At 43.1% G+C, this 23,593-nt stretch overlaps 1 protein-coding gene across 4 annotated transcripts in view; it reads left to right on the top strand.

Annotated features, from left to right (window-relative positions):
* Positions 1–20,134, top strand: part of CHST3 (carbohydrate sulfotransferase 3) — a 59,800-nt gene extending 39,666 nt beyond the window's left edge. For 3 of the 4 annotated variants that reach the window (XM_053312072.1, XM_053312073.1, XM_053312074.1), the window contains exons 2-3: positions 12,742–13,034; positions 15,013–20,134. In XM_053312072.1, the coding sequence (XP_053168047.1) occupies positions 12,898–13,034; positions 15,013–16,261 (1,386 nt within the window). In that variant the 5' untranslated portion in view covers positions 12,742–12,897 and the 3' untranslated portion in view covers positions 16,262–20,134. Of the gene's footprint in view, positions 1–12,741; positions 13,035–13,126; positions 13,168–15,012 lie in introns of those variants that run through there. The other variant, XM_053312075.1, reaches the window with a different exon arrangement.
* The last annotated feature ends 3,459 nt before the right edge of the window (positions 20,135–23,593 follow it).

Genomic DNA, 23,593 nt, shown 5'->3' with positions numbered 1-23,593 from the left:
GGTCTTGAATGGTAATAATGAATGGCAGCTGTTGCCATCCAAGACAAATGAAGCTAAAGACACAATAGTTATAAGAGAGTTGAAAATGGTTAGAGAGAAGGTTCACTTCCCATAGTATGTACACATGTATTCTTTGTCTCACTGTTGCCTCTGTTCAGTTTTGCAGATTTTTGAAACAATATATAGATCAGCAAAAAATTGTTTGTCAGAGGCAAAAAAGGAATCGCACAATGAACAGCAATCCCCTTTTTCAAACTTCTTTCAACTCTTTGGAAAAAGCATTGTTTCCAGCATGAGATGTCTTCTCTCATTCCAGATGCCCAAAGATTGCGCCCACTTGTTCTGAATATAGTCACTAGTCCTGTTGCTCCTCTTAGGTTTTTGGTAACCTCCCTGCTCTGGTTACTGGACACAGCACTCCATGAAACTGATGGGACTGTGCTATGTAAACATGCTGCATTCCATGCATCTCTGCAACATGAAATACTGAAGTGCTCTGTGCCTTTGTAGGCTGGGGTGCCATTTCTTACTACTCTTCTCCTGCACGTTGGAGACCAATTCTTGCATTAACGTTTTGTGCAGCATAATCCGTATGTGGGTAATGGAGCACCATGGAAAGTCAGTTGTGTGAAACACTTCCCAAATAAACAACAAAATGTTAAAACACTAGCATCCATTCTGGCATTGTAAGTTTTCATTGTTTAATGCAAACTGGAGCTAAGGTGGAACAGAACCTGTGTGAGGTCTGTACCAAAATGAATATGAACATAAGAATTACTTTTGAGGTGAATCTCCTGAGAAAGGAGAGCAGGCTAAAGACAGCGAAAACTTTTTATATTTGGGAGTTGCCTTTTGCAGTCAACTTCAAGGCACCAAGGTAGTCATAATTCTTGTAAACAAAAATATAAAACCATATGACAACATTGTGCAAATCAGCATAAAACAAATAGCATACACAATAACATACAAACATACACAAAAATGTACATTTTTGAAGAAGAAAAGCTTATAATGGGTTATAATTAAATAGGACCATTGTTACTTTTAAAAAAGATTACATGTTCATTCTGGGGAACCATATTCATTTTTATAGGTTTGGGGGGAAATCATAGATTGGTGAGTTCAGAATAACTGCTGTGTCTCATCCTGTACACATCGGTGTTGAGCTAGACTAGCCAACTCCAACTCTAGTTGGAATTAAACTGTATGAAGTGGAGATCTTTCTTTCTGTCCACTTTCCTCTTTCCCTGCAATAGCATCCTTTCCCCTCCTTTTTTTTCTTTTTTGCTGCTTTGCTACGATGGACTGTTTTACCCTCTTAGTAGGAAGGATGTATAGGAATTGACAGATGCTATACTATCACCCAAAATGCATTGAGTTCATGAATTTTCTTGTCTGGCAGGATTCCTTTGGCTCACATTCTCATGGCATTTATTGTGGTTCATAATCAAGACAATTATCTATACCTGATTGTACCACTTTAATGCAATCATTTCACTTTATGCAGATAATCAAGTGATGATCTAGATGTCATATACTTATTAGCTTTTCTATGCCACTGGGGGGAAATTCCCAGAGCAGATACTAAACATGACATTTACAAATATGATTTTAACAAGACTTATTGTTACTGTGGAACCTGCCCTTTTTTCACCATTTATTGCTAACAGTACTTAACAAGACTTAAGAGGCCTTCATTTTTCACATCAGAACTGACAGCATGTGCACATTTGTAAGAGCACCAAAAATAAGCAAGCCTTGATTTAGTAAATTTAATACACAATTCTTGTTGAGTACTCTTGCTCCTATAGGTATATTTGGAAATATTATCATAGGGTGGCTGCATATGTGATACAAGTAGAAGTGTGATTATTTCTGCATCTTGTCTGAAGTGTGGAGAGACATGAGCACTTCTGGGCGTTGGATAAGATGTGGAAGCATGGTGAGAGAAAGTATGAGTCACTCATTCTTCTACTTATGCCTGATCTGAATCTATCCATAGTGTCCAGTGATGTGTGCTGGCCAACACCAGCAAGCCTGCCCCTGTGCTGATTCTGCCTGTGCCTCTGCTAGCAAAATGAAAGGATGGAACAACCTAAATGATGGAAAACCCCATTCTGTCTTGCTGGGCTACTTCTTACATTTCCTCATTCATTCACTCACTCACTCACTCATTCATGCACTTTTTATGCTGCCCTTCCTAAAGTGGCCGTTTACATTAAAATCAAAAACACACAATAAAACAATAAAAAATAGGAAACATTTAAACCAGATTAAGCTTAAAATTAAAACTAGATATAATTAAAAGTCATGCTGATCATTAAGGCCCTCTTGAAGGCCTCCAAATTGTGCAAACAGCACTAAATGGTGCCAACAGTAGTGCAGGCTGAGGATTTTACTACCTGGACACAGACTTAGGATTCTGAAAGAAAACTCTAGGATATGTAGGGTGTATAAGGACATATAATTAGAAAACTAGGATTCTGTTAGTATCATTCAGCATTCCATCACCTGTTTTTAATTTTTGCCTGAGGATAGGGAGGAGTACTAGAAAGAAGTGTAGTCTGTGTATTATAGGTAGGAGTGGAGGCATTGATGAAATACTGTAGGCTAGTTCACACAATCATTCATTGGGCAGGGCAAATGTCCTACCCAACTTCAGGAGCTGTGAGTGCTCCCATTTTGCAGTCATGTGCAAGTAAAAAGCAAGGTAGGAGGTGGGGGAAGTGATCATGTTTGAGTCTCTCACTATGTAAGAGGGTTTTTTTCACTTACCTCATTAAACAGCTGGGTACAGCTGCTAGGTAGGACAGAGCCCTCCTATGCAGTGCAAGCCTCGTACACCATCACTTCCCCTACCTCCTACCTTGCCTTTTACTTGCACATTATTGTAAATTGGGAGTGTGCACAGCTCCCATACTTAACAATCATGTGAACTAGCTTAGTGTTTGTTAGGGATGTGCAAATTGATCCGAATTTGAATCAATTTACCTCAAATCTGGGTGATTTGTGTGATTCAAATTCAAATCACCCAGGCTTTTGTTTAGATTTATAATTTTAATACTTTTAAAGTTGGGGTTTAAATGATTATAGTGTTAATGATTTTAAAGTTTAAATTATTTTAAGTATAAACTGTCCAGAGACATAAGTTTTGGGTGGTATAGATAGATAGATAGATAGATAGAATTGCCCCTTAAAAGGGCAATTCGATTTGAATTTGAATTGAATTTTTGGAATTTGATTCTAATTTGATTCAAGAGCTATTTGGCACCTTTTAAAAATCTATTCAGCCCCCCTGATTGGTTAAGAAAGGTGCCAAAGCAGGGTTGAATCACATTCTAATTCAAATCAAATTTTTGGACCAGATACAAATTTTATTTGAATTCAAAATGAATTTTCACAATTTGATTCAAATTCAAAACTCTGAGACTTTCAAATTCTAAAATTTCAAATCTGAATTGGATAGAAAAAATTGTTTTGTGCACAATCTCTAGTGCTTGAGTTGTTTTCTGTGACAAGACATTTTTTGTTTGCTTTTAAAAACGAACTCTGAGCTATTGGTAGATATTGGCAGACTTTAGGCAGAGTGAGTGCTTGTCTCAAGCAGCAGATTAAAGGGCAGAATGTCAATTATTTAATGTATGTGTTTACCACCATGGGGGTACCATTTGGATTCTCTGCTTCAGGTACCAAAGTGTCTTGGGCCATATTCTCTAGACACTGGATCTTGAGTAACCCATAAAGTACCCTAGACTTTTCTGTGAGTCACAGTGTTCCAGTGTACATTCAGCTAACCCAAGGAAAGGTCCTTCTTGGTTACTTGCCTGTGACTTTTTCACCCTGCTGAGATAAAAGCCATTTTGAAGAGCATCCTCCAGCAAAGTCTCAGATGAAAACAGCAGACCATATTGCTTTGTGAGTCACTGCAGACTTTTAACAGTCCTTAGAAAAGCTCATAAATAGAAATATAACTTTTAAGAGGAGGCCTGTGGTGAGACCAAGGTCAATGAGTCTGCTTTACTATAAAACACTAACTTAGAGCAATGCACGAAGCTGGAAGACCACATGGGCAGGGAAGCAGAGGCAGTTTCAGAAGTTGGATTGCTCAAAGCTCAGTAATAAGCAAACTCCTCATTTAACCCACAGTGCATGCAGCAAGTGCAAGTTTCCTTCGGTAACGAACACAAGGAAATGCTTGTTATCTGTAACTGCGAAGGAGACTAGAACAAGGAATTCATCCTGGGTTAGACGTATTCTGACAAGACTGTGAATGGAAATAAAGCAAAACTTGTTTTGCTGGGTTTTTGTTTCGTTTTATTCCTTCTGTTTCTGATGTATACCAGCATGTATACCAGAAGTCCTAAGTTAAGATTAAACTGGCCATAAGCTACTCCTTGTCTCACCTAGATTTTGTCCTCATTTCACACTTGAGTCACTGGGTGTTGTCCACCTCACGTCCAGTGGTGGCTAGTCAGTAAGGGCAGTAAGGCCCTTCCGCCAAGAAAAACTAACAAGCTAGTAAAAAAATCAGACTGAGCCACAGCCAGGGAAACCAAGGAACAGAGAGCTTCCTCCAGCCCCTCCTCCCCTGCCTGTAACAACTTCTTTGGTCTTATTGGATGTAACAGCTGCTGCTCAAGCTGCTCCAGCCAGTCTGATTCTTAGGGGTCACCTCCTGGCACTGCCTTCAGGAAGAACTAAAAGGATGAGTTAAAATACACTTCCTGGTTGTTTCAGGGAGGATATTTTTAATATGATTTCCCCTTCTTCCCGAGTGCACTGCAGATGTGGGCATTTCCTTTAACGCATCCCTGCAGCCAGCTCATATTGACCACCCCTTGTGCTTCTCCTGCAGCAAACATACAAAGTCTGAATGGCAAGCATGTAGTCCTAATAATTCAAATCCACTCGCTAGGTGTTATGTTTGTGGGCCCTCAGCATGCTTCCACTGCATATGTAAGCACAGATATCTGTCACACTGTATGTGACTGCTTCAATAAACATCTGTGCAATGCTAGAGTAGGTGTGGCAAAAGTGAGAAGTGGTTCTGTGGGTATATCCTGCATATCCTCGGGCCAGTCACTTTCAACCTGACCCTACCTCACAGGGTTGTTGTGAGGATACAGTGGTTGGAGGAGAGAAACATGGGAGGGCAGGAAATAGAGATATAGACATTACACTGGAGGTATAGTATCCCCAGATATTTCAACCCAGTTGTGTTTGAAGAGCTGTTCTTCCCATTATTCTTTTACCCAAAGAGGCCCAAGTCTTTATCCTAGATGTGATTCAAGCAATTATTCAGCCAAAATCACACTCTGCACAAAATTGTGTTTGCTAACCTTGACTGTGACATATAACCTTATAGCTGTAATATCCCTATAGCTTTTCCTGTGGTGTTTTTGTTGTTTTTTGAAGTTTTTCCCTAGAGGCCCTGATCAAAAGGGAAGTAGAAGGAACAAGGAGACTGGGAGAGTGGAGGGAAGAGAAAGAAGGCAAGAACTGTAACGGGGTCTGAGAATGAAGAAATAAAAACTATCTGGTGTCCAAGTCTTGCCTGCTGAGTCCTTCTTTACTAGGAGCAAGATATAAAACAGGATTACTGGCATGGTGCCAGGCAATCTACAGAGTTTCTCCCACTGGGAACATTCTGAACCTACTGTAAATATGCAAAAACAGGCTCCTTAATGCATGCAGTTCTACAAGATTCTGGAAAATATAAACATTTTTGTGTGTGAAGTTGAGTGATGTTAGATAATGCATCCACATGTATGCACATATGCATCCATACGTGCACACATGCGCGCACACTCACGCTCCCTTTACCCAGGATCAGGATGCAACAGACTGTTACCTTGTTTAATCTGTTTGCTGGTAAGGTAAAGTTTGCTGGCAAGCAAAGGAAAGAGGTGAATTCCCATAAACTCACTGGGCAGCTTCTTGAATGGGCCAGATTACCCCAATTTCTGTTCTTCCCAGTGCAAGAATGTGTCAGCAGAAAGCGTTGCACTGCTAAATCTCACCTGAATATTAATTTATTTATGAGAAATTATATCCTACCTTTTTAATCATATGAGAGTTCAAGGCTGCTCACAGAAGGATTAAAATATTCTCTCTGTGTAGCACAAGAACAGCTAAAGAAGTTGCCATCTCCACCATTCTTCTTGTCACCTCTGCTGAAAATCAAGGGCATGCATCATAAATGTGCCTCTCTATAGCAGGGCCTTTGGAGATCAAGTAACCTGACGGCTGGAGAATTTACTGCTTTCTTGCTGCTGTGGCTTGCATGGTTTCTCATGCTCTTCTCTGGTATTGCACTTTTTTGTTGTTGATTTTGTTGATACTGATTTTTTATTGACTTTTAATTTGATTCTGTTAGCTCCCTTAGATCTGTTTTATCAGAGGTGGGCAAGATAAATCTTATTGAATGAACGAAATAAATTAGTATTCTTATCCTTATTGAACTTCTTTGCAATAAAAATCTGGTCACCAGTTCTAGCTTGGAAGTAAGAAGTAACAATGCCTTCATTGTTGTCTCTGGATATTTTGATATGAGCCTTAAAGGAATTTGGAAGGAGCACACAAGTGTGTGCGCATATGTGTGTGTATTTGGAGCTAGAAGATTTGCTCCACATTTTTCCAGGGTAGGAAGAAGCCAGCTGGGAGTTAAAGCAACACAGAGCTGCAGTACTGACTGAGCCTTAAATGAGAAACATAACCCCTCAGGCTCTGTTACTTGCTAAATGTCTCTCTTTTTATGGCTGCTGTGTATCAGAGCTGATGGTGTAGGCAGGCAGACAGCACATGTGCCTGGTTTCACAAGAGCAGCTAAACATGCCTTTAAACTGGCTCAAACAAGTAACCTTTTTCTTTTTAGAAAGTTGAAAGATTCTGGGTTTTTAAGTGTCTGTATGACAAAGGAACTAACCCCTTCACATTTTTCCTAAAATCATTTTTTTAAAGTGGCATATTGTTTGGCTGATCAGCTCATTACCTCAGAAACAGGCTGTAAGGTGGCTGAATAAATGGGCAGTTGTGGGGAAGATACTAATCTGGAGTTTTATCTATATGCAGCAAAAACAGCAACAGCAACAAAGACCCGTTACAATCTTATATAATTATCGGAGTAGTTCTATTTATTTATTTTTGCTTTCTGCTGTCAAGAAGCAGAACAAAACAATGTCTCTATAAAGCCACAATAGCGTGTGACCTGTCAGTGTAAAAGTTGCAGTTTCCCCTTTGGGGAGCATGTGGTTGTCTCACTCTTTTAGTGAATCAGATTTGGGTTGTTAGCAGCCATACTCATATTCAGACCTGCAGCAGACGTTTTCCAACATAGGGGCCCTGTTGTTTGTGGCTAGGGTACTTGAGCTGGAGTTGGAGGCTAAGATCTGAATTGCAACAGGCAGAAGATACTGCTTTATAGACCACGCAAAAGGACAAAAAGTGAGGGGTTTTTTGGTATTTAGTTATACCAGCCCTGGCCAATGCAGATACTTAATATTGCATGCCAAATGCTGGAGGTGATGTTCCATACCCTAGTTTCCTTCTGTAACTGAAAAGACAGGACACTGGGAGAAGTTTTTCACCACTAATGGAAAATGTTGGGTTGTATCCAAAGAAAACTAATCATGGCTCAGTTCCATTGAAATTCATGAGACCTGAATTAGTGGTGACTAACTCTAATCTCATTGTAATATAGTCAGGACTAATTTTCCTTTGGATACAGCCCATTCTGTTTCTCTTTTTCTTCGGGCATGCTCATATTCCGATACCACCTGCAAAAGACACTACTTTTAAACTCTAGCAGTGTAGTCTCCAAAATAATTTTTTGCATTGATCTTTAAATCTACTAAGCATGTGGTATTCATAAGCCTAGTGCCTCTGACTTGAGCATCCCTTTCTGGGTCTAAGACTTTCTGGGTCTAAATATATTGTTTCCCCATGTATAAATAGTGGTTTAAAACAAACAAAAAAGTAAAGAAGAAAGAATCTATTCATTGTATCCATTCCTGGTCAGAAGTGCTTGAGTTTCAGTTATAGTTCTGAGTTATGATTTTGTATCTTCACCGAAAGGAAGGAGGAGATGGTTATTAGCATAGCAGCACATTAAGACAAGGTTTAGTTTAAAAGTATGCTGAAGTTCTTAGATCCCTGTAGGAAACTTGACAAAGGCATGTTAAACTGCTAGTCTTTTTAGCCACACTAACTGCTCAAAACTGGATCCATGACACTTACAGCTTCAGGCTGAAGACAGGCAATAGTTTTAAGCTGGTTTGAGAGAGGCATCACTTCCTAAAATATCCAGTTCTTTTCTCACGCTCTTGCCTCTGGTCACAGTTTTTGCAGGTTTTTGAAACCATAAAAACACCTGTTTAGTGCTGAAGCAGATGTGGGATGAGTGTATGCACCATAGCCAATGAATGTACGAACCACAACCACCCAGGGACCTTTTGCATGGGGCAGTATAAAAATGTACTTAATAATAATAATAATAATTAATAAAATAAATATGATCCTATTGGCTACTTTTTAGCTGTAGTTTTAATCTCTTTTGCCACTGTTATATATGCCATGTAATTGGGGTTTGTGCCAGGCTTTGAAAATGTTGCCTGTTCTCCTTTGCTCTCTAGATGGGGTGGCATAAAAAGTCAAGTACATGCATAGAGAGAGAGAGAGAGAGAGAGAGAGAGAGAGAGAGAGAGAGAGAGAGAGAGAGAGAGAGCTATTTTCTGGCTTCAGACAGGTTAGTTATAGTAGATTCCATTTGCACAAGTGTTAAAAGAAGTGGCAGCATTTGAGAGTGCTCTCTTTTCTTGAGCTGTGCCTAATGTCCCTGGTGAGCTAACAGCTGGGGTTGTGAGCAAGTGCTGGAGTGCCCAAGCCATAGGAGCCATCTGTGCCTACTATTGGAAACACTGAAATACTGACACACTGAACCAATACTTGTTCACAGCAGGGGCTGGGTATAACCTCTTTCTTAGCAGAGCGGTTTTACTTATTTTAATATTTTTGGTTTTTCAAAATGTGTGCAAACTGACAAGGCCAGTGTTAACACCAAAGCCACAGACGAGGAATCCAGTAAAAATGAAACTAAAAATTGCAGCAGTTCTTTTAACAGGGCTGATCAGTGATGGGTGCTCTTTCATAAAAGCCTGGGTAAACAGAAACATTTTCAAATGGAAAATGTTTGATAATGTTCAATTGGAAGGCATCATATGTCAGGGATCAATGGATTTCTCTTTGTAGGGAGTTCCATAGGGTAGATACCATTACTGAAAAGGCAAATAGGATCATAGGAAGCTGCCTTATACTGAGTCAGATGATTGGGCCGTCTAGCTCAGTCTTGTCTACATTGGCTGACAGTGGCTTTCCAAGGCTTCAGGCAGGAGTCTTTCCCAGCCCTACCTGGAGATGCCAGGGAAGGGGATTGAACCTGGGACTTTATGTATGCAACACAGATGCTCTGCCACTGAGTTACAGCCCCATCCCCTCTTCTCCTGGTCTCCAGGCCTGACAGAGCAAGCAAGCTCAATGACACCAGGGACTTGATTTGAATAGGGAGACAGCGACTGAATGAATTTCGACTGAATGAACCTGGTGCTGTTGGAATAAACCATCCCTCGCAAAGAGGTGGTGCTTCCTGCCCTCTATCCATAGGAGTCTTGTTTCAGGGCATGCCTTAGCTTCAGGCTTCCAGCCTCTCACTTGCAGATCAGAGTGAAGCCTTTTGGGCTTCTGAAAATAGACAGTTGGTGGGATGGACGAGTTGTGCTCACAGAATGTAGAAGGTGGCTTTTCAGAGCCCTGAGCACAAGATTCTGAAAAGAGGAAGAGCTGCTGCCAGCGGGGAAGTGCAGCAAGGGGTCTTTTTAAAAGATTTATTTTGGGAATGGAGAGATCTAAGGGGCAGAGGTTGATGGATGCTCTCAGCAGCTGCTTCTTCCAGGCAAGATGAAGGTTGCAAAGAGAGGGAGGAGGCCCCCCCGCTTTTTTAAATTGCCCTCACTGTTACTTGGAGCCTTGTTCACATAGCAAAACAGAATAGTCTTTAAGCCCTTGATGTAGGCACTAGCTCTCCATATGCTGAGAATCACAGATGTTTCCTTGATGGTTGAGGCAGCGCACTCGAGAGATTACAGAGAGTTGTATGTTACCAGTGTGAAATGTGATGTGAAATGTCTGTTTCATGTTTATTAATGGAGCACCTCTCCGCACAGGTTCTCACTTCCTTTTCTTAGATTGAAACTAGAAATGTTGAGGGAAACACAATTCCCACTGTTGTGCCTCTCTTGTAATACTAACGCAGGAACCGGGGGCCTTTGCATTGGACAATCAGCAGGTAGAAGGGATGCTTTTCCTCCACCCACTGATCCTTCTCCGCAAATTAGCACATCCACCCCTCATTCATTTATCCAGCCAGGGCCCTGAACCAGAAGCAAGCCCAGCTAGGGGTGGGGGAAGGGCAGGGGCAGTATTTTCAAGAGACAATCGGCATGTACAGGATTAAGTACCCATCCTGCCTGCCAATCCTCTTCTGTTAGTTCCACCACCCATTTATCCCTGTTACGTCTGCAAGTGCAGGTTTCAGAACACATATTATATGAGATGAAACTGATTTCTGCCCTAGGCTATGTACCAACAATACCTTTTTAGAGACTTGGAAATGGTATTTTAGAACTGCCAGTGTCTGTGGTCCATACACAAATTTTTTTGGAACACCAATTTTCTGATCAAACCAGTTTTTCAGTTTATGTTGCATTCCCAACAGTACCTGAGAAAAACTAAAACTACTAGCTCCTAGCAGTGCAACCATTATGCCAGCAATATAGCTGTTGAAGACACCTACTGGATAGAGCATGTGACATCAATGATAATGAGAAACACACTTCCTCTTCCTTAATACAAGTATGGTAAAAATCCACTTTTCACTCTGTGTATGTGTGTGTGTGTGTGTGCCTGCACAAATTTACTATTTATCAAGAGCCCTAAAAGCACAGAACAAGGCTACCTGCTCCAAAGACATTTTCTTATTGTTTAGATCTATTTTTCTTTCAACAGTACATCTTCTCCAGTACTAGCACTGCACTTGTGTAGCAGCGCTGAGATCCTGACTGCCACTGTGTCATTGTTTCTAGGGCCTGCAGTGTTATAATGGGAGCCCTCGTGCAACTCCCCTGTGCAAGTGTGTGCGCAAACACACTTGCGCAACAGCATTCAGACTCCCGCGCACAGGGGAGTTGGGAGAGTTGCATGAGGGCTCCTCTTGCACTCCCACAGCCCTAGCAGTGCAAGCGCTGTGTTGATCAGGATGTCAGCAACAGGCCCTGATCACACAACCATATCAGCAGATTTGGCCCTAAGGTAATATCAGTGAGGTGAAGAATAGAGCTTTTTCCTCTGTAGGGCAGCATCCTTGAGATGGGATGTGCTTCTGGAGGAGAGCTATCTGGCCACTTTGTGAACTGCATTCCACTGGCAAGTAAAGACAATGCTTTAACTATTCCTTAAAGCTTTTGCCAGTGGTTGATGCCTGGAGGATACTGGATAGTTCTATGAAAGACATCATCTATTGGCCATGTTCTGTTGTTGTTGTTGTTGTTGCATCATTTGTGGTTTGTGGTTGAGCTTGTTTTGACTGGATTTATATTGTGCCACTTTGGGTGTCCACAGGATGTGAATGCAGTTAACATATATGAGAAATTACAAATCAATCCATGTCTATAGAGCAGCTTCCCCGCTTTCCTGCTGCTGTCAGACTAGCCTTTATCCAGAAGCGAGAGCCAAGGGCAGCCTTTCCGCTGCGAAAAAGGTCTTTCTCTAGTATTAATTGCCTGGGAACCTGATCTACAATTCCTTTGTGCCTTCCACTATGCATCTTTGTCTTACTCCTTGGGGAAATGTGGCAGATAGACAAGCACATTAAGATTAACTAACAATGCAAGCTGCCACACGGCACCCAAACATTAAATGCCTCAGACATGACGAGAAGGTGGAGGGAGAATTCAGAGAAAATTAATGAGATGAGCAGCTCTGAAAGGCAGTAGCGGCAGAGACACAGAGCCAAGCCACATGATCAACGGGATCTTGTTGCAGCTTTTACTAGACTGCACCTATTCAGACTTTCAGGTGGAGGATTACATGCTGGAATGGTCTTCCATTAAAAAAAAAGAAGTTCCCTGCACGTAAATAAAAATGCCAAGAAAAACTAGAACAGAAAAGTTCTAGAAAACTCATAGAAAAGCTAGAAGTTATCTCCTTGGATGTCCTAGTTTTCTGTGAGCAAGATATAGATTTAATATGGGGAATGCATTCAAATATGAAATTCCCCCACCTGCAGTGTGAAATGGTGTCATCCAGCAAGAGCTGCACCACATGATTCCGCTTGGTCATGTGGCTAGGAATATTGCGAAGAATAAATCAGCAATATATTATTTTTCTGACCTTCTGGAGTCAAGAGAAGTTCCATGAAACCTTTCTTTAATGAAGTACCCTCCCTCACCATCTAAGAGCTAATTCACGTTAGACAAAATTTCTTATGTGGAAATTGCACAGTATAAGAAATTGCTTAAATTCTGCATGCAGTTTATCACATTTGGCCCATACATACATCATGTCTGTTTAAACCCAGAAACACATTTAATGTGTTTGCTGATACTTTATGCATTTATTTGTTTGTTTGCTTATTTATTTATATAGCACTATTTATATATGATCTCTCTCTCTCTCCCTCTCTCTCTGCAGGGCAACAGCAGCTCACCCGATAAGGAGAAGCTAATACCAGACAATACTTTTCAAATAACTGAAGAACATCAGGGGAATTAAAGGGAGATTTATTTTATCTCCATAAAGGGAAAAGACCTTTCCCTGGCAAACCCATGAACCCTTTATTCTCTCTCCATGGATAAAGGACACTCATTACCTCAAGATTTCTGGGAGCTGTTGCATTGCCTGAGGATGAGGAGCAAGTACGCCATCCTCCTTGTGTTTGTGGTAGCCCTTGTCATTATTGAGAAGGAAAACAACATCATATCAAGGTAGGGGGAAAGGAGAGCTGTGCTGGAAGAGAGCCTTTCTCTGTATTCTGTTGTAGCCTTCAGGCTGCCATTATATCTTACCAACCTTGCAGGTCCCGACTTGCTACACCATCTCACCAGCACTTGGAACAAGGTAAATATCTGCATAACCCAGTCTGAATTAAGCTGCCTCTTTATCCAGGCAAATACAACTCTTTAAACACACACACACACACACACTATCGCTTACTGTAGGTCACAGTAATGGACCACTGAATTGGCCTGATACAAATTTAGATTTAAATGTTTAGAAAGGAATTTCAGTAAATTCAGCTTTTTGCATCTCTCCATGACAAGCTGAGCTTACCAAAGTTCCCTCTTCTGCACAACTCTTCCTGCAGGCATCTGTTCTACTTTGCATCCAGTCACCCAGATTATAATCATAACCATCTTGAACAATAGTTATAACACTTTTTGTATGTCATTAGGGTTAACTCTTGAAGGGAGTGTTTACACAACGATAGTTAACAAAGTATAACTTCTGTGGTTCACAGGAGAACATTTCCATTATAAAACATCCCCACTGACATATAGTTGAAGATCAAGTAGAGCTGGCCTTATCATGAGACAAATGTAAACAGCAGCCTATGGCAGCAGAACAGGGGTGGTGGCAGCAGCAGCAGGTAATGTTGCCACTAGACAGTGACACGGCTTATGATGCAAGCCTGACATGGCCAACAAGGTACCCTGTTTCCCCAAAAGTAAGACCTACCCCGAAAGTAAGACCTAGCAGTAATTTCTGATGTACCGCTAATTGCCCTAGTGCATTTTTTGGGGCTAAAATTAAAATAAGACACTGTCTTATTTTGGGGGAAACATGGGTATGTATATAGCATATGGTATTTGGACACATAAGACTATTTCAGATGTTGCCCTTTTGTACAATAAATGTGCATGAAGGAGGCATTGCAGTGGCCTGCTCCACCTGAACATATGTGCATTCATTGTACTGTCCAAAAAGACTTCCCTCCCCAGCACATACACACACCAAGATGTATAGCACATACTTGCAGAGGCTGTTCTTCATGCATTCAGGAAGCTTGGAAAAGCAGTTTTCCTGAATGCCTGCAAAGAGCCCTTTATACATAGTTATACATGGAAGCATCTTTTCAGATAGTACAGTGAACATACATATTTATTGTTACTACATTTCTATCCTGCTCTTCCTCCAAGGAGCTCAGGGTGGTATACATGAGTCAGCCTCTTTTATCCTCACAACTTACCTGTGAGGTAAGTTGGGCCGTAGGAGAGAGGAACTAGCCTAAGATCACACATGAATTTCATGGCTGAGTGGAGATTTGAATCCAGGTCTCCCAATACAACACTCTAACCACTATACCACACCGGCTGTCTGCCTGCCCATGTTCAGTGAAACCTTCCAATGTAGTGCTCTCCCCAGTATTTTGAAACTCCTGAAAACTCGTTGCCTTCACTTCACTTTGCCTGTAAAACTCCTGAAAAGTGCTCTGTGTGTAGCTTTGGGGCAAAAGTTTTCAAACTGTGTTCCAATGAGCTCCTTGGAAGCTTATTAAAGGTTCAGTGAGGTTCCTAATAGCAGGCAGACGTCCACAGAAACCAATTTACTCACTGCTTCTCATCTTCCCCTGCAACTATGTCTGGCTTCAAATGGGTTGACTGAGCAGCCCAACAAGCCTAGGCAGAGCTGCCTTTGAACTGAATGTGTTCCCCAGAATATGCTCCAAAATTCTCTGCAGTGTACAGTAGTTGCTTGGTGTAAAAAGTGTTCCTTGGTGGTAGAAAATGGGGGAAATGCTGCCATAGGGAGTAGATGAAAAACATTGAGCTCCTTATGTCTCCTGTGGAAAAACAGTTGATTTGTACGACCTGAAGTTACACTCCAACCCCTCCCCACCTCTCTCAAATAGTGTTTGTTTTAGTCTTGGTGATTTTGTTCTTTTTTTTTTCTTTTTCTTTACAGGGTGTCAGACAAACTCAAGCAATCTCCACCATCCCTGATGGAAGCTAACAGCACAGACTCTGGTTTGGTGCTATCAGAGAATGGTTCCCTCATGTCCCTCAGTGAGCTGGATTCGGCTTTCTTCCAGCTGAAAAGCCGGCTTCAGAACGTCACTTTGCAGCTTGGGGGAACTAGGGAACCTTTGCTGGCACCTGTTAAGGGGACCCGGAAACATGTGCTCTTAATGGCCACCACCCGCACTGGCTCCTCCTTTGTGGGGGAATTTTTCAACCAACAGGGCAACATTTTCTACCTCTTTGAGCCACTGTGGCACATCGAAAGGACAGTGTCATTTGAGCCTGGTGGTGCTAATGCTGTGGGATCAGCTCTCGTCTACAGAGATGTTTTGAAGCAGCTCTTCCTCTGTGACCTCTACATCTTGGAGAACTTCATAATTCCATTCCCAGAGGATCACCTGACCCAGTATATGTTCCGGCGTGGTTCAAGCCGCTCCCTGTGTGAGGAGCCTGTTTGCACCCCTTTTGTCAAGAAAGTCTTTGAGAAGTACCACTGCAAGAACCGCCGCTGTGGCCCCCTGAATGTGACGCTAGCTGCAGAGGCTTGCCTGCGCAAGGAACACATGGCGCTTAAGGCAGTGCGGATTCGGCAGCTGGAGTTCTTGCGCCCTCTGGTTGAAGACCCTCGTCTGGACATGAGGATAATTCAGCTGGTACGGGACCCGCGGGCCGTGCTGGCTTCTCGCATGGTGGCTTTCTCAGGGAAGTATGAAACATGGAAGAAATGGGCTACTGAAGGTGCAGCGACCCTCAATGAGGACGAAGTACAGAAGCTGCGGGGGAACTGTGAGAATATCCGGCTTTCAGCTGAACTTGGTTTGAAGCAGCCAAAGTGGCTACGTGGTCGCTACATGCTCGTCCGCTATGAGGATATTGCCAGGTCTCCCCTCCAAAAGGCCAAGGAGATCTACAGATTCACTGGCATCACCATCACCCCGCAGGTGGAGGAGTGGATCCAGAAGAATACTCAGGCACCTCGGGACAGCAATGGCATCTACTCCACCCAGAAGAACTCCTCAGAGCAGTTTGAGAAATGGCGGTTCAACATCCCCTTCAAGCTTGCCCAAGTGGTGCAGAACGTCTGCAGTCCGGCCATGAACCTGTTTGGCTACAAACTGGCTAGAAGCCCCGAGACTCTTACAAACAGATCCGTCAGCTTGCTAGAGGAGAGGAGGACCTTCTGGGTCACGTAAAATTGGCCTTTTATGATGGATTTTCCTCATTGTAGCATTCTGTGAGACTGGAAAAGACAAAACACAAGAATAGCTGGGGAAGGAACACTTAGCAGAAAGGCTGAGGGGGAACCATCCTTGGCTGACCCTGCCTCATGCTTCTGCTTGCCTTGTGCTCCTTGTTCACCCCAGGTGCTTTCTGCTTTGCCTGGGAGCAGATGTCGCTTGTCAACATGTTCAGGGCTACTTGATGGGTTATAATGTGGCCATGCATGGACATGAAGAAGAGTTCAGAAGCTAACAAAGGGTGGAGCAGGAGTGCTGAGTTCCAGCTTCCCTACCTCATGTCCATTTCCTTCTCAGTGCAGGCACTGTCTCTTCATTCATGGAGCATTTATACACTAAACATCCAAAGAGAGAGAATATTCTATTTTTGAAGCTACATTTACACTTTTTAAAAAGAAAAGAAAAGAAAGAAATTGGTTTCTCATCCTGCTGCAGAGATGTGAGAAAAAGCAGAGTATTGCACTGATATTGCCTAAGGCAGCCTTAAAGAACTTGTCAAGCTGATATTTGGGGAGGGTAGCAAAGGTGGGGGACAAGAGAGGAAGGCAAGTTGCTCAACAGAACTGTCAGAAAGGAATCTGACTGCTTCATCATTTTGACAGAGGCTGTTTTGTATGTGTTTTACTTGAGACCCTCAGATAAATTCATGCCTTGTTTAAACTTGAGGAGATGTGACTGGCTCACACAAATCACCAGGAAAAATGTGGAGTGGAGCCAAAGGTGGGCTCTATCCACAATAAGGATATTTGAGGCTACATCACAGACAGTTCCGTACACTTGCTGTGTTTTGCCTTGCTTTGCACCTAAGCCATTAGATGATAGATAAAAAGCAGACTATGAAAACCAGAGAGGGAGAGAATGGAATTCTATTCATCCCACATCCCTGAGGATCAAACCTTCATCAGTGCCATCCGTTGTTTTGCTCTCCAGTAGTCCATTTTTAAAAAACCACACAAATCTGCTGTCTGGTTTTCTCACTTGTCTCTAAATCTATTGTTACTGAATCATAACCAGTGTCTGGAGACACTTAGAGACAATAGTTGCTTTCAGTCTGGTGATAGGAGGCTGTGACTTGTGTCTGTATTTCCCTCCCTCTAATAGTTTTTGTGTCTTTTAAAGTGCTGGTTGGAAACTGCTGATAATGCTCCACTGCAATTTCAGAGGGAATTGTTTTGTGCAGACCAGGCAGTTGAAGCACGGAAAGGAAGAAGTGAAAAGCTAGCATATGCACACGAGTACAGCTGGTCTAGTGTTAGGAAGCAGTTTCTGCAATACGGAGAGACAGAACGCAAGCAAAGGATTCTTTTTATCCCTTTCTAGCTCTAGGTTCCATTTTATATCATGCACCTGCAACTAACATGTTGTGAATCAGGTTTGTAAACAGCAGGGCCAAAACGCCATGAAATGCAAATAGTAGGGACAGGTCTGTCACATTTCAATTCAGAACTGCATCAGACCCATTCATAACAGCAGTCACTGAAGATAAAATCAGAAAGAGAGGATACTAATTTGACAGTTAAAGAGAGAGAAGTACTTTCTGCAGTGAGGAAAAATGCTTCCAGTCTCAACTGAAGTGAATCATTTATTATTTTAAAAGAGACATTCCAAGTTTCATTTCTTTTGCTTCTTTAATGTCATTCAAACAGAGGTTCTTAACCTTTGTTGGTTATAAATGGCTTATAAAAACATTGCTTTATTTGGGGGGAGGGGGAAGAAGTGGTGAATAAGAGACCACGTGGATTTTAGCCTTCTCAGAACGAATGGTGAATGATGTGTTTCATGATCCTAGTTCCTGGTGGGTAGGGCGGTGATAAGAAAATGAAAGCTGGGCTTTGCACGGCTGTAGCAGAAACTTATAATTATGTGTCATCATCCCCCACATTAAGAAAAAGCAGCTGCTTCTAAGCAGAAATTTCAGTTATGACACAGATAAAAACAAAGATCTTGCCTCTGAATTAAAGTTTTAAAATGTTGCTTCTGGTATACTGTTAACTCTTTCCAAAGCATCTGCCAAAGTTAAGACATTAAGCAAGATTTTCCACGGAAGGGATCAGGGAAGGGCTAGATGTCTGCATCAACTAACTGTTAAACACATGCTTGTCCCATTCACCTATAAATTGGGGATTAAAGTTGTGCTCAAAGGAGAGGAGCAAAACCCGTGTTTAGCAAACTAGCTTTTAGTTTAGTTCACACACATTTCAGATTACCAAGGAACAAGGGCAGTGCCCACATGATGACTCATATGTTTGAATTCCCCCTCAGTTATTCATGTCCTGGACGGCACCCTGGGTAAAGGAGTTGAAGTGGACACAATCCACCGAAGCTGTATGTATTTACTGCTCTCCTGCACAGCAGTTACTGATAGCAGCTGCCTCATAGTTGGAGAACTGGCACCATCTCAATGGTTGACAGGATTCAGCTGTTACACCCTCCAGCTCCTGATGAGGAAGTGCTGCATGAAGGAAACTCTACTCTGCTGCCACCCTTTCTTTACTTTTTGAAAGCAGAAAGTGAGTTGAGGAGGAGCAGCAGTGGCGGTGGTGGCACTGCTACCACTGCCAGGTAAAGTAGGTGCAAGGCATGTTGTTCGAGTCTGCATTGCCTTTGTGGACTGCACTCTCAGTAACTCCCAAACAGTGAGTCTGCAGTTGATCATGAGAAAATTGTAGGTGGGCTGTTTATGGCCGTTGGTGTTGTGATGGCAGACAAACAACGATAAAGGGATGACTTTTCTTTTAGTTTATTTATATGCCTCTTTTCTACCAAAGAGGGCTATAAAATATCTCACAAGACAATAATATTTGTAACCTGGGAGAAGGGGCACTTTGCCATGGTCCCCAAAAATGAACAACATTTTTTCCCCGGGTCAGCTCAGAAAATTATGAGTTTGTATCAGTTCCCACAACTGCTTCCTAAGCTGGGTGTTTATAGCAAAAGAAACATGTATAGTAACTTTGCACTTGAAGGTGCAGATTCTTTTTTCTACAGGGAATATCTTGGTGTAGATAAATCATCAATAAATGAAACAGTCTTAAGCAATAAGAGTGACAGGATCTAGCATGAGACTAGATCCAAAATTTACCCAGTCCAAAGGACAGTTTTATAAAATCAATTTATATAGATGTATAAATAAAATTGACATCTGCAGGAATTATTCTGGGAGTGGGGGAACAAAGTATATATATCCAAATGGATTCATAAAATATGTAAGCAGACATTCAATCCAGCCATGAATACAAAGGGGCTTCCCTACCCCCACCCCCGCCCATGGATGCCTATGGCTACACAAGAGACTTTCTGTTAATGAAAAGCTGTGCTTCAGAACTAAAATAGATCAGATCCAGAACAGCAAATTAGTCCTCCAGTTTTCACATGGTTAGAACACGTTGAACATCCTCCAGGGATTCCCTGGTGAAAATTAACCTGCATTATGAGAATTTCCAACCAGCACTGTGTTTACCATGTAACAATGTGTTGTTTCTGTTGTTTACTTTTGTTTGTGCTTTTTTATTGTGTTGTGTGTTTTCCTCCTCAATGTCACCCTTTATTTTTTTAATTCTGTATGACAGCTGTGGCATTGTAAAAAAGAAGTTGCAACTTCCAACATCTGCAAGACTGTTCCTATTATGGAGGTTTCTGTTTTTTCTCCCCGCTCCCCTTTTAGCTGTAAATGGTGCAGTTGATTAATTTATTTATTGTATGGAAAGAGAGGGAAAATACTTTATTAGCAGGAATCAGAGCTGCACCAAAATAAATAAAAACAGACTCAGAAATGTCTCCCAAGAAATAAATGCAATTAAGTTAAGAGTGGTTCTGGTTAAAACAAGACATGCTGTTTTTCTTTTTCTTTTGCTGTGTTTGCAGGAATCTTTTACAGGAGAGAAGGGTTCTATTTCAAGGAAGGAACCAGGCAGGAAACAATTACATTCTAGTCTGCGTCTGTAATCTTGGAGCTGCAAATAGCACTAACTGTTTTGGTAACTGATAAGGGAACCATTTCTTCTCCTAACAATATTTTCTATATCTTCATCACAATGTTACTTTCCACTGCACAACAGAAGGGAAGAGATTTGTTTATTTTTTCCAGTGAAAAAAGCTTGCCAAACCTCTTCGACCAGGAGGTCTCTCCACCTGGGCAGGTGTTAGTGGTGACCACTTTGCCCTTCATCCTTGGATCAAATAGGCAGGACAAAACATGCACTGCCTATGCATCCAAGAGTGTTCCAGAGCCAATCCACCACTCCGGACTTCAGCCAACCTGCCAAGGCAATTGCTTCTTCAGTGGTGAGCATGAACTTGATCACTCCCATAGTTTTCATGTCAAGACAACTTCGGAAATGAGCATCCATTCCTGGTTGGATAGGTCACACACTTCCTAGCCATGCCTCCTTGGCAGGCCGTGGCTGGCTGGCTCTTGTTCCTGTCGGCACTGGAGCAAGAGAGAGATGGAGTTCCAATGGGTTGGAACATCCTGAGGGATCAGGTGTTGAGGCCCAGCTCTAGCTGCCTCTCTTTGAGCATCCGCCTACCCTTTTCACTCCAGTGGAAGAAAGCTGCTCTCTTGTGGCACCTGTCCACAAGAGCAGCTGTGGCGGCAGCAGACTGGTGCCCAGTGCCTTCAGTGTTTCTCCTGGCTGCAGCCCCAGAAGGGCCAAGCACATTCTGCACAACCAGTTTCAGAATGTGTGCCACACAACGGATGGACACAAACAGAAGCTGCTCTGCTGCCCTCATTATGTTTGCAGCATTATCAGTCACCATAAACCCTGGCGAAGATTTAGCTTCCCTCCTGGCAATCCATGGCCACTGACAACACATCTGCCATGTGGTTAGTGTTCAGTACCTCTGCATACATCACAGTCCACCTGTGCTTTGCTGCATGGGAGGGTCTGGTCAAAACACCAGCAGCAGATGAACCCTTGCTCTCCTGCCCCCACCAGTGCGCCATGAGGGACAGGACAGAGACGTGCCTCCCACTGCAGCTGGTTCACACATCTGCAGTGAAGTGCATGCTGGTGTCAGGGGCTGCTGCATGCAGCTGCCCTGACATGGCCTTCCTGAATGCGGGGTACAGGGAGGGCACCACCTGCCCGCTGAAGGTGGTGCATCAGGGGATTTTATAGTTGGGGGCAAGCAGTCCGCGCAACCAGCAGAAAGCAGTGTTCACCACCTGAAATGGCTGGCCGTCCAAAGCAATCATCTTGGCAATGGCCCAGATGATGAGCTGAGGCTCTGGGTGAGCAGACCACTTGCCTATCTACTGTACCCACTTCACAGGCATCTTCTCCTGCTTGGGAGCAGGAGCAGCTTCCTTGCTTCTAGTTGAGGGCACACCAGGCCTATTGCTGCCAGCAGGAACAGGGCCCCCCTGGTAATGCCACATCAGGTGCAGAAGCATACCCAAAGTTGTAAGATGCTTGGAGTCCTTCCTCTGCTGACCTGTATCCTGTAGTAGGTGCAGACAGCATGGGTTGGATCACCATGCTGGAGTTCAAAGTGATCTCACACCATGCTGCTTTGGTCCAGAACCATTTTGGTATTGGTGGTACTACTGGGTCTGCTGTTTCTTTCTGGGGACCACCACCACAGCCTTCAGTCTGGGGCTGAGAAAGTCCAGGCAATGGAGTATTTCCTCCTGCTCCTCCCCAGAGAGGGGATGGGTTGCACTGCCAATGGAGACTTGGGAAGATGGAGAGAGTGATCTGGCTGGGCTAGCAGCTGACGACACCTCCTCCACTGCCCCAGGAAGAGGACCTCCCTGCAATTCTACTTCAGCCGCCACAGGCAGCTGCCCTGAGGGACCAGGCACCTCCTGCATGGCAGCACAGCAGTGTGGACAACTTGGGGAGTAGGCCCCTCTCACCATTGCCCACAATGACCAGCAGCATCGCCCCTCCCTCTGCCTTCCAATCTGCTCCTGGCTCTGCCTCACACCCTCCTGGACATTCTGGTTTGTTTGTTTTTTAAATTGAAGGCCTAATTCTGATTGCGGGTAGGGGTAGGGAGCACCTTTAAGGTGGGTATTTTTAAAAGGGGGTGGGATAGGGTAGGGTGGTTTGTTTATGCCATGTGTGCTATCTATAGCATCGTCGTACACAAACAGAAACTAGAAAAATGAAAATAAAGAAGCAGGCTGTAATGGGGGGTGGGCTTTTTTGGAGGAGAGCAAGCAATAATGGATAAGTTGGAGGGAAAGGGGATGACTGTAGCCTCTAAGTTAACCCCACCCTCATGTCCTACAGTGCTAGTGCCTACCTAATCCCTTGCACCAAACTAGGCCCTATTTAAAGGTTAAGAACTCTAAATTCTCAAATAACCCGATCAAGGGGAGCTTACCTTCCAGCATCTTCTCCCAGACTCTAATGCTGGAGTGTGGCCAGGTGCTGCTCCCCAAGGTACTCAGGCCAAGATGCAACAGCAGTGGAGAGGTCAGGTGGGCACCAGTCACCCACCCACCCACCCAAACAAATAAACAAATTCTATTAAGAACTAATTGCCTGCTTACCTTTCACTTTCTCTACAACTGGACTAAATTTGGTTCAAATCGAGGTCCACAAGTTAGATCTCTTGTGCCTCAAAATTTACACATCTGCCATCTTGAATTGGGGTGGATGACATAATCACAAACTGCACAGTTGAGGTGTCCCTACCGCTGTAGCAAATTTGGTTAAAATTGGTTAAGTAGTTCACAAGTTAGCCCACTTGCGCCTCAAAAGTTTACGCAGCCACCATCTTGATTGGGGGTCAGTGACATCAGCACAAACTATGCCATGTTGGTATCCTATGTGCCCCTAACAGCTGAAGCAAATTTGGTTCAAATTGGTTAGGTGGTTCCCAAGTTAGCCCACTTGCACCTCAAAAGTTCACACGTCTACCATCTTGGATTGGGGTGGATGACATCATCACAAACTAAGTCATTTTAGCATCCCTATGTGTCCCTACAACTGTACCCAATTTGGTTCACATTGGTCCAGGCATTACTAAGTTGATGTCAGGGGAACACACACACAGACACACAGAATGCTGGGTGATCTCATAAACCTACTGGAAAGTAAGCTAAAAAAAAAAGAGGAAAAGCTGTGGGGAGCAGGGAGAGGAACACCAGGGAAACAGAGAGAGCCTGGGCAGGCTGGGCACCAGACAGAAATAACAGCACTCCAGCCTGGCGGGGGGGGGGGTGGGTGCAGTCCAATCCAATCCAGGCACACAGCAGCAGCAGCAAAGAGGGATTCAAAAGAAAAAAACAAGCCATCAGCACAGCACCCAGTTATTAAAGCCACTGGGGAC

This window comes from Hemicordylus capensis, chromosome 3, assembly GCF_027244095.1.
Source record: "Hemicordylus capensis ecotype Gifberg chromosome 3, rHemCap1.1.pri, whole genome shotgun sequence".
Classification (NCBI taxonomy): Eukaryota; Metazoa; Chordata; class Lepidosauria; order Squamata; family Cordylidae; genus Hemicordylus; species Hemicordylus capensis.
Note: the sequence above shows the minus strand (reverse complement) of the source record. Positions and strands in the feature narration are given on the sequence as shown.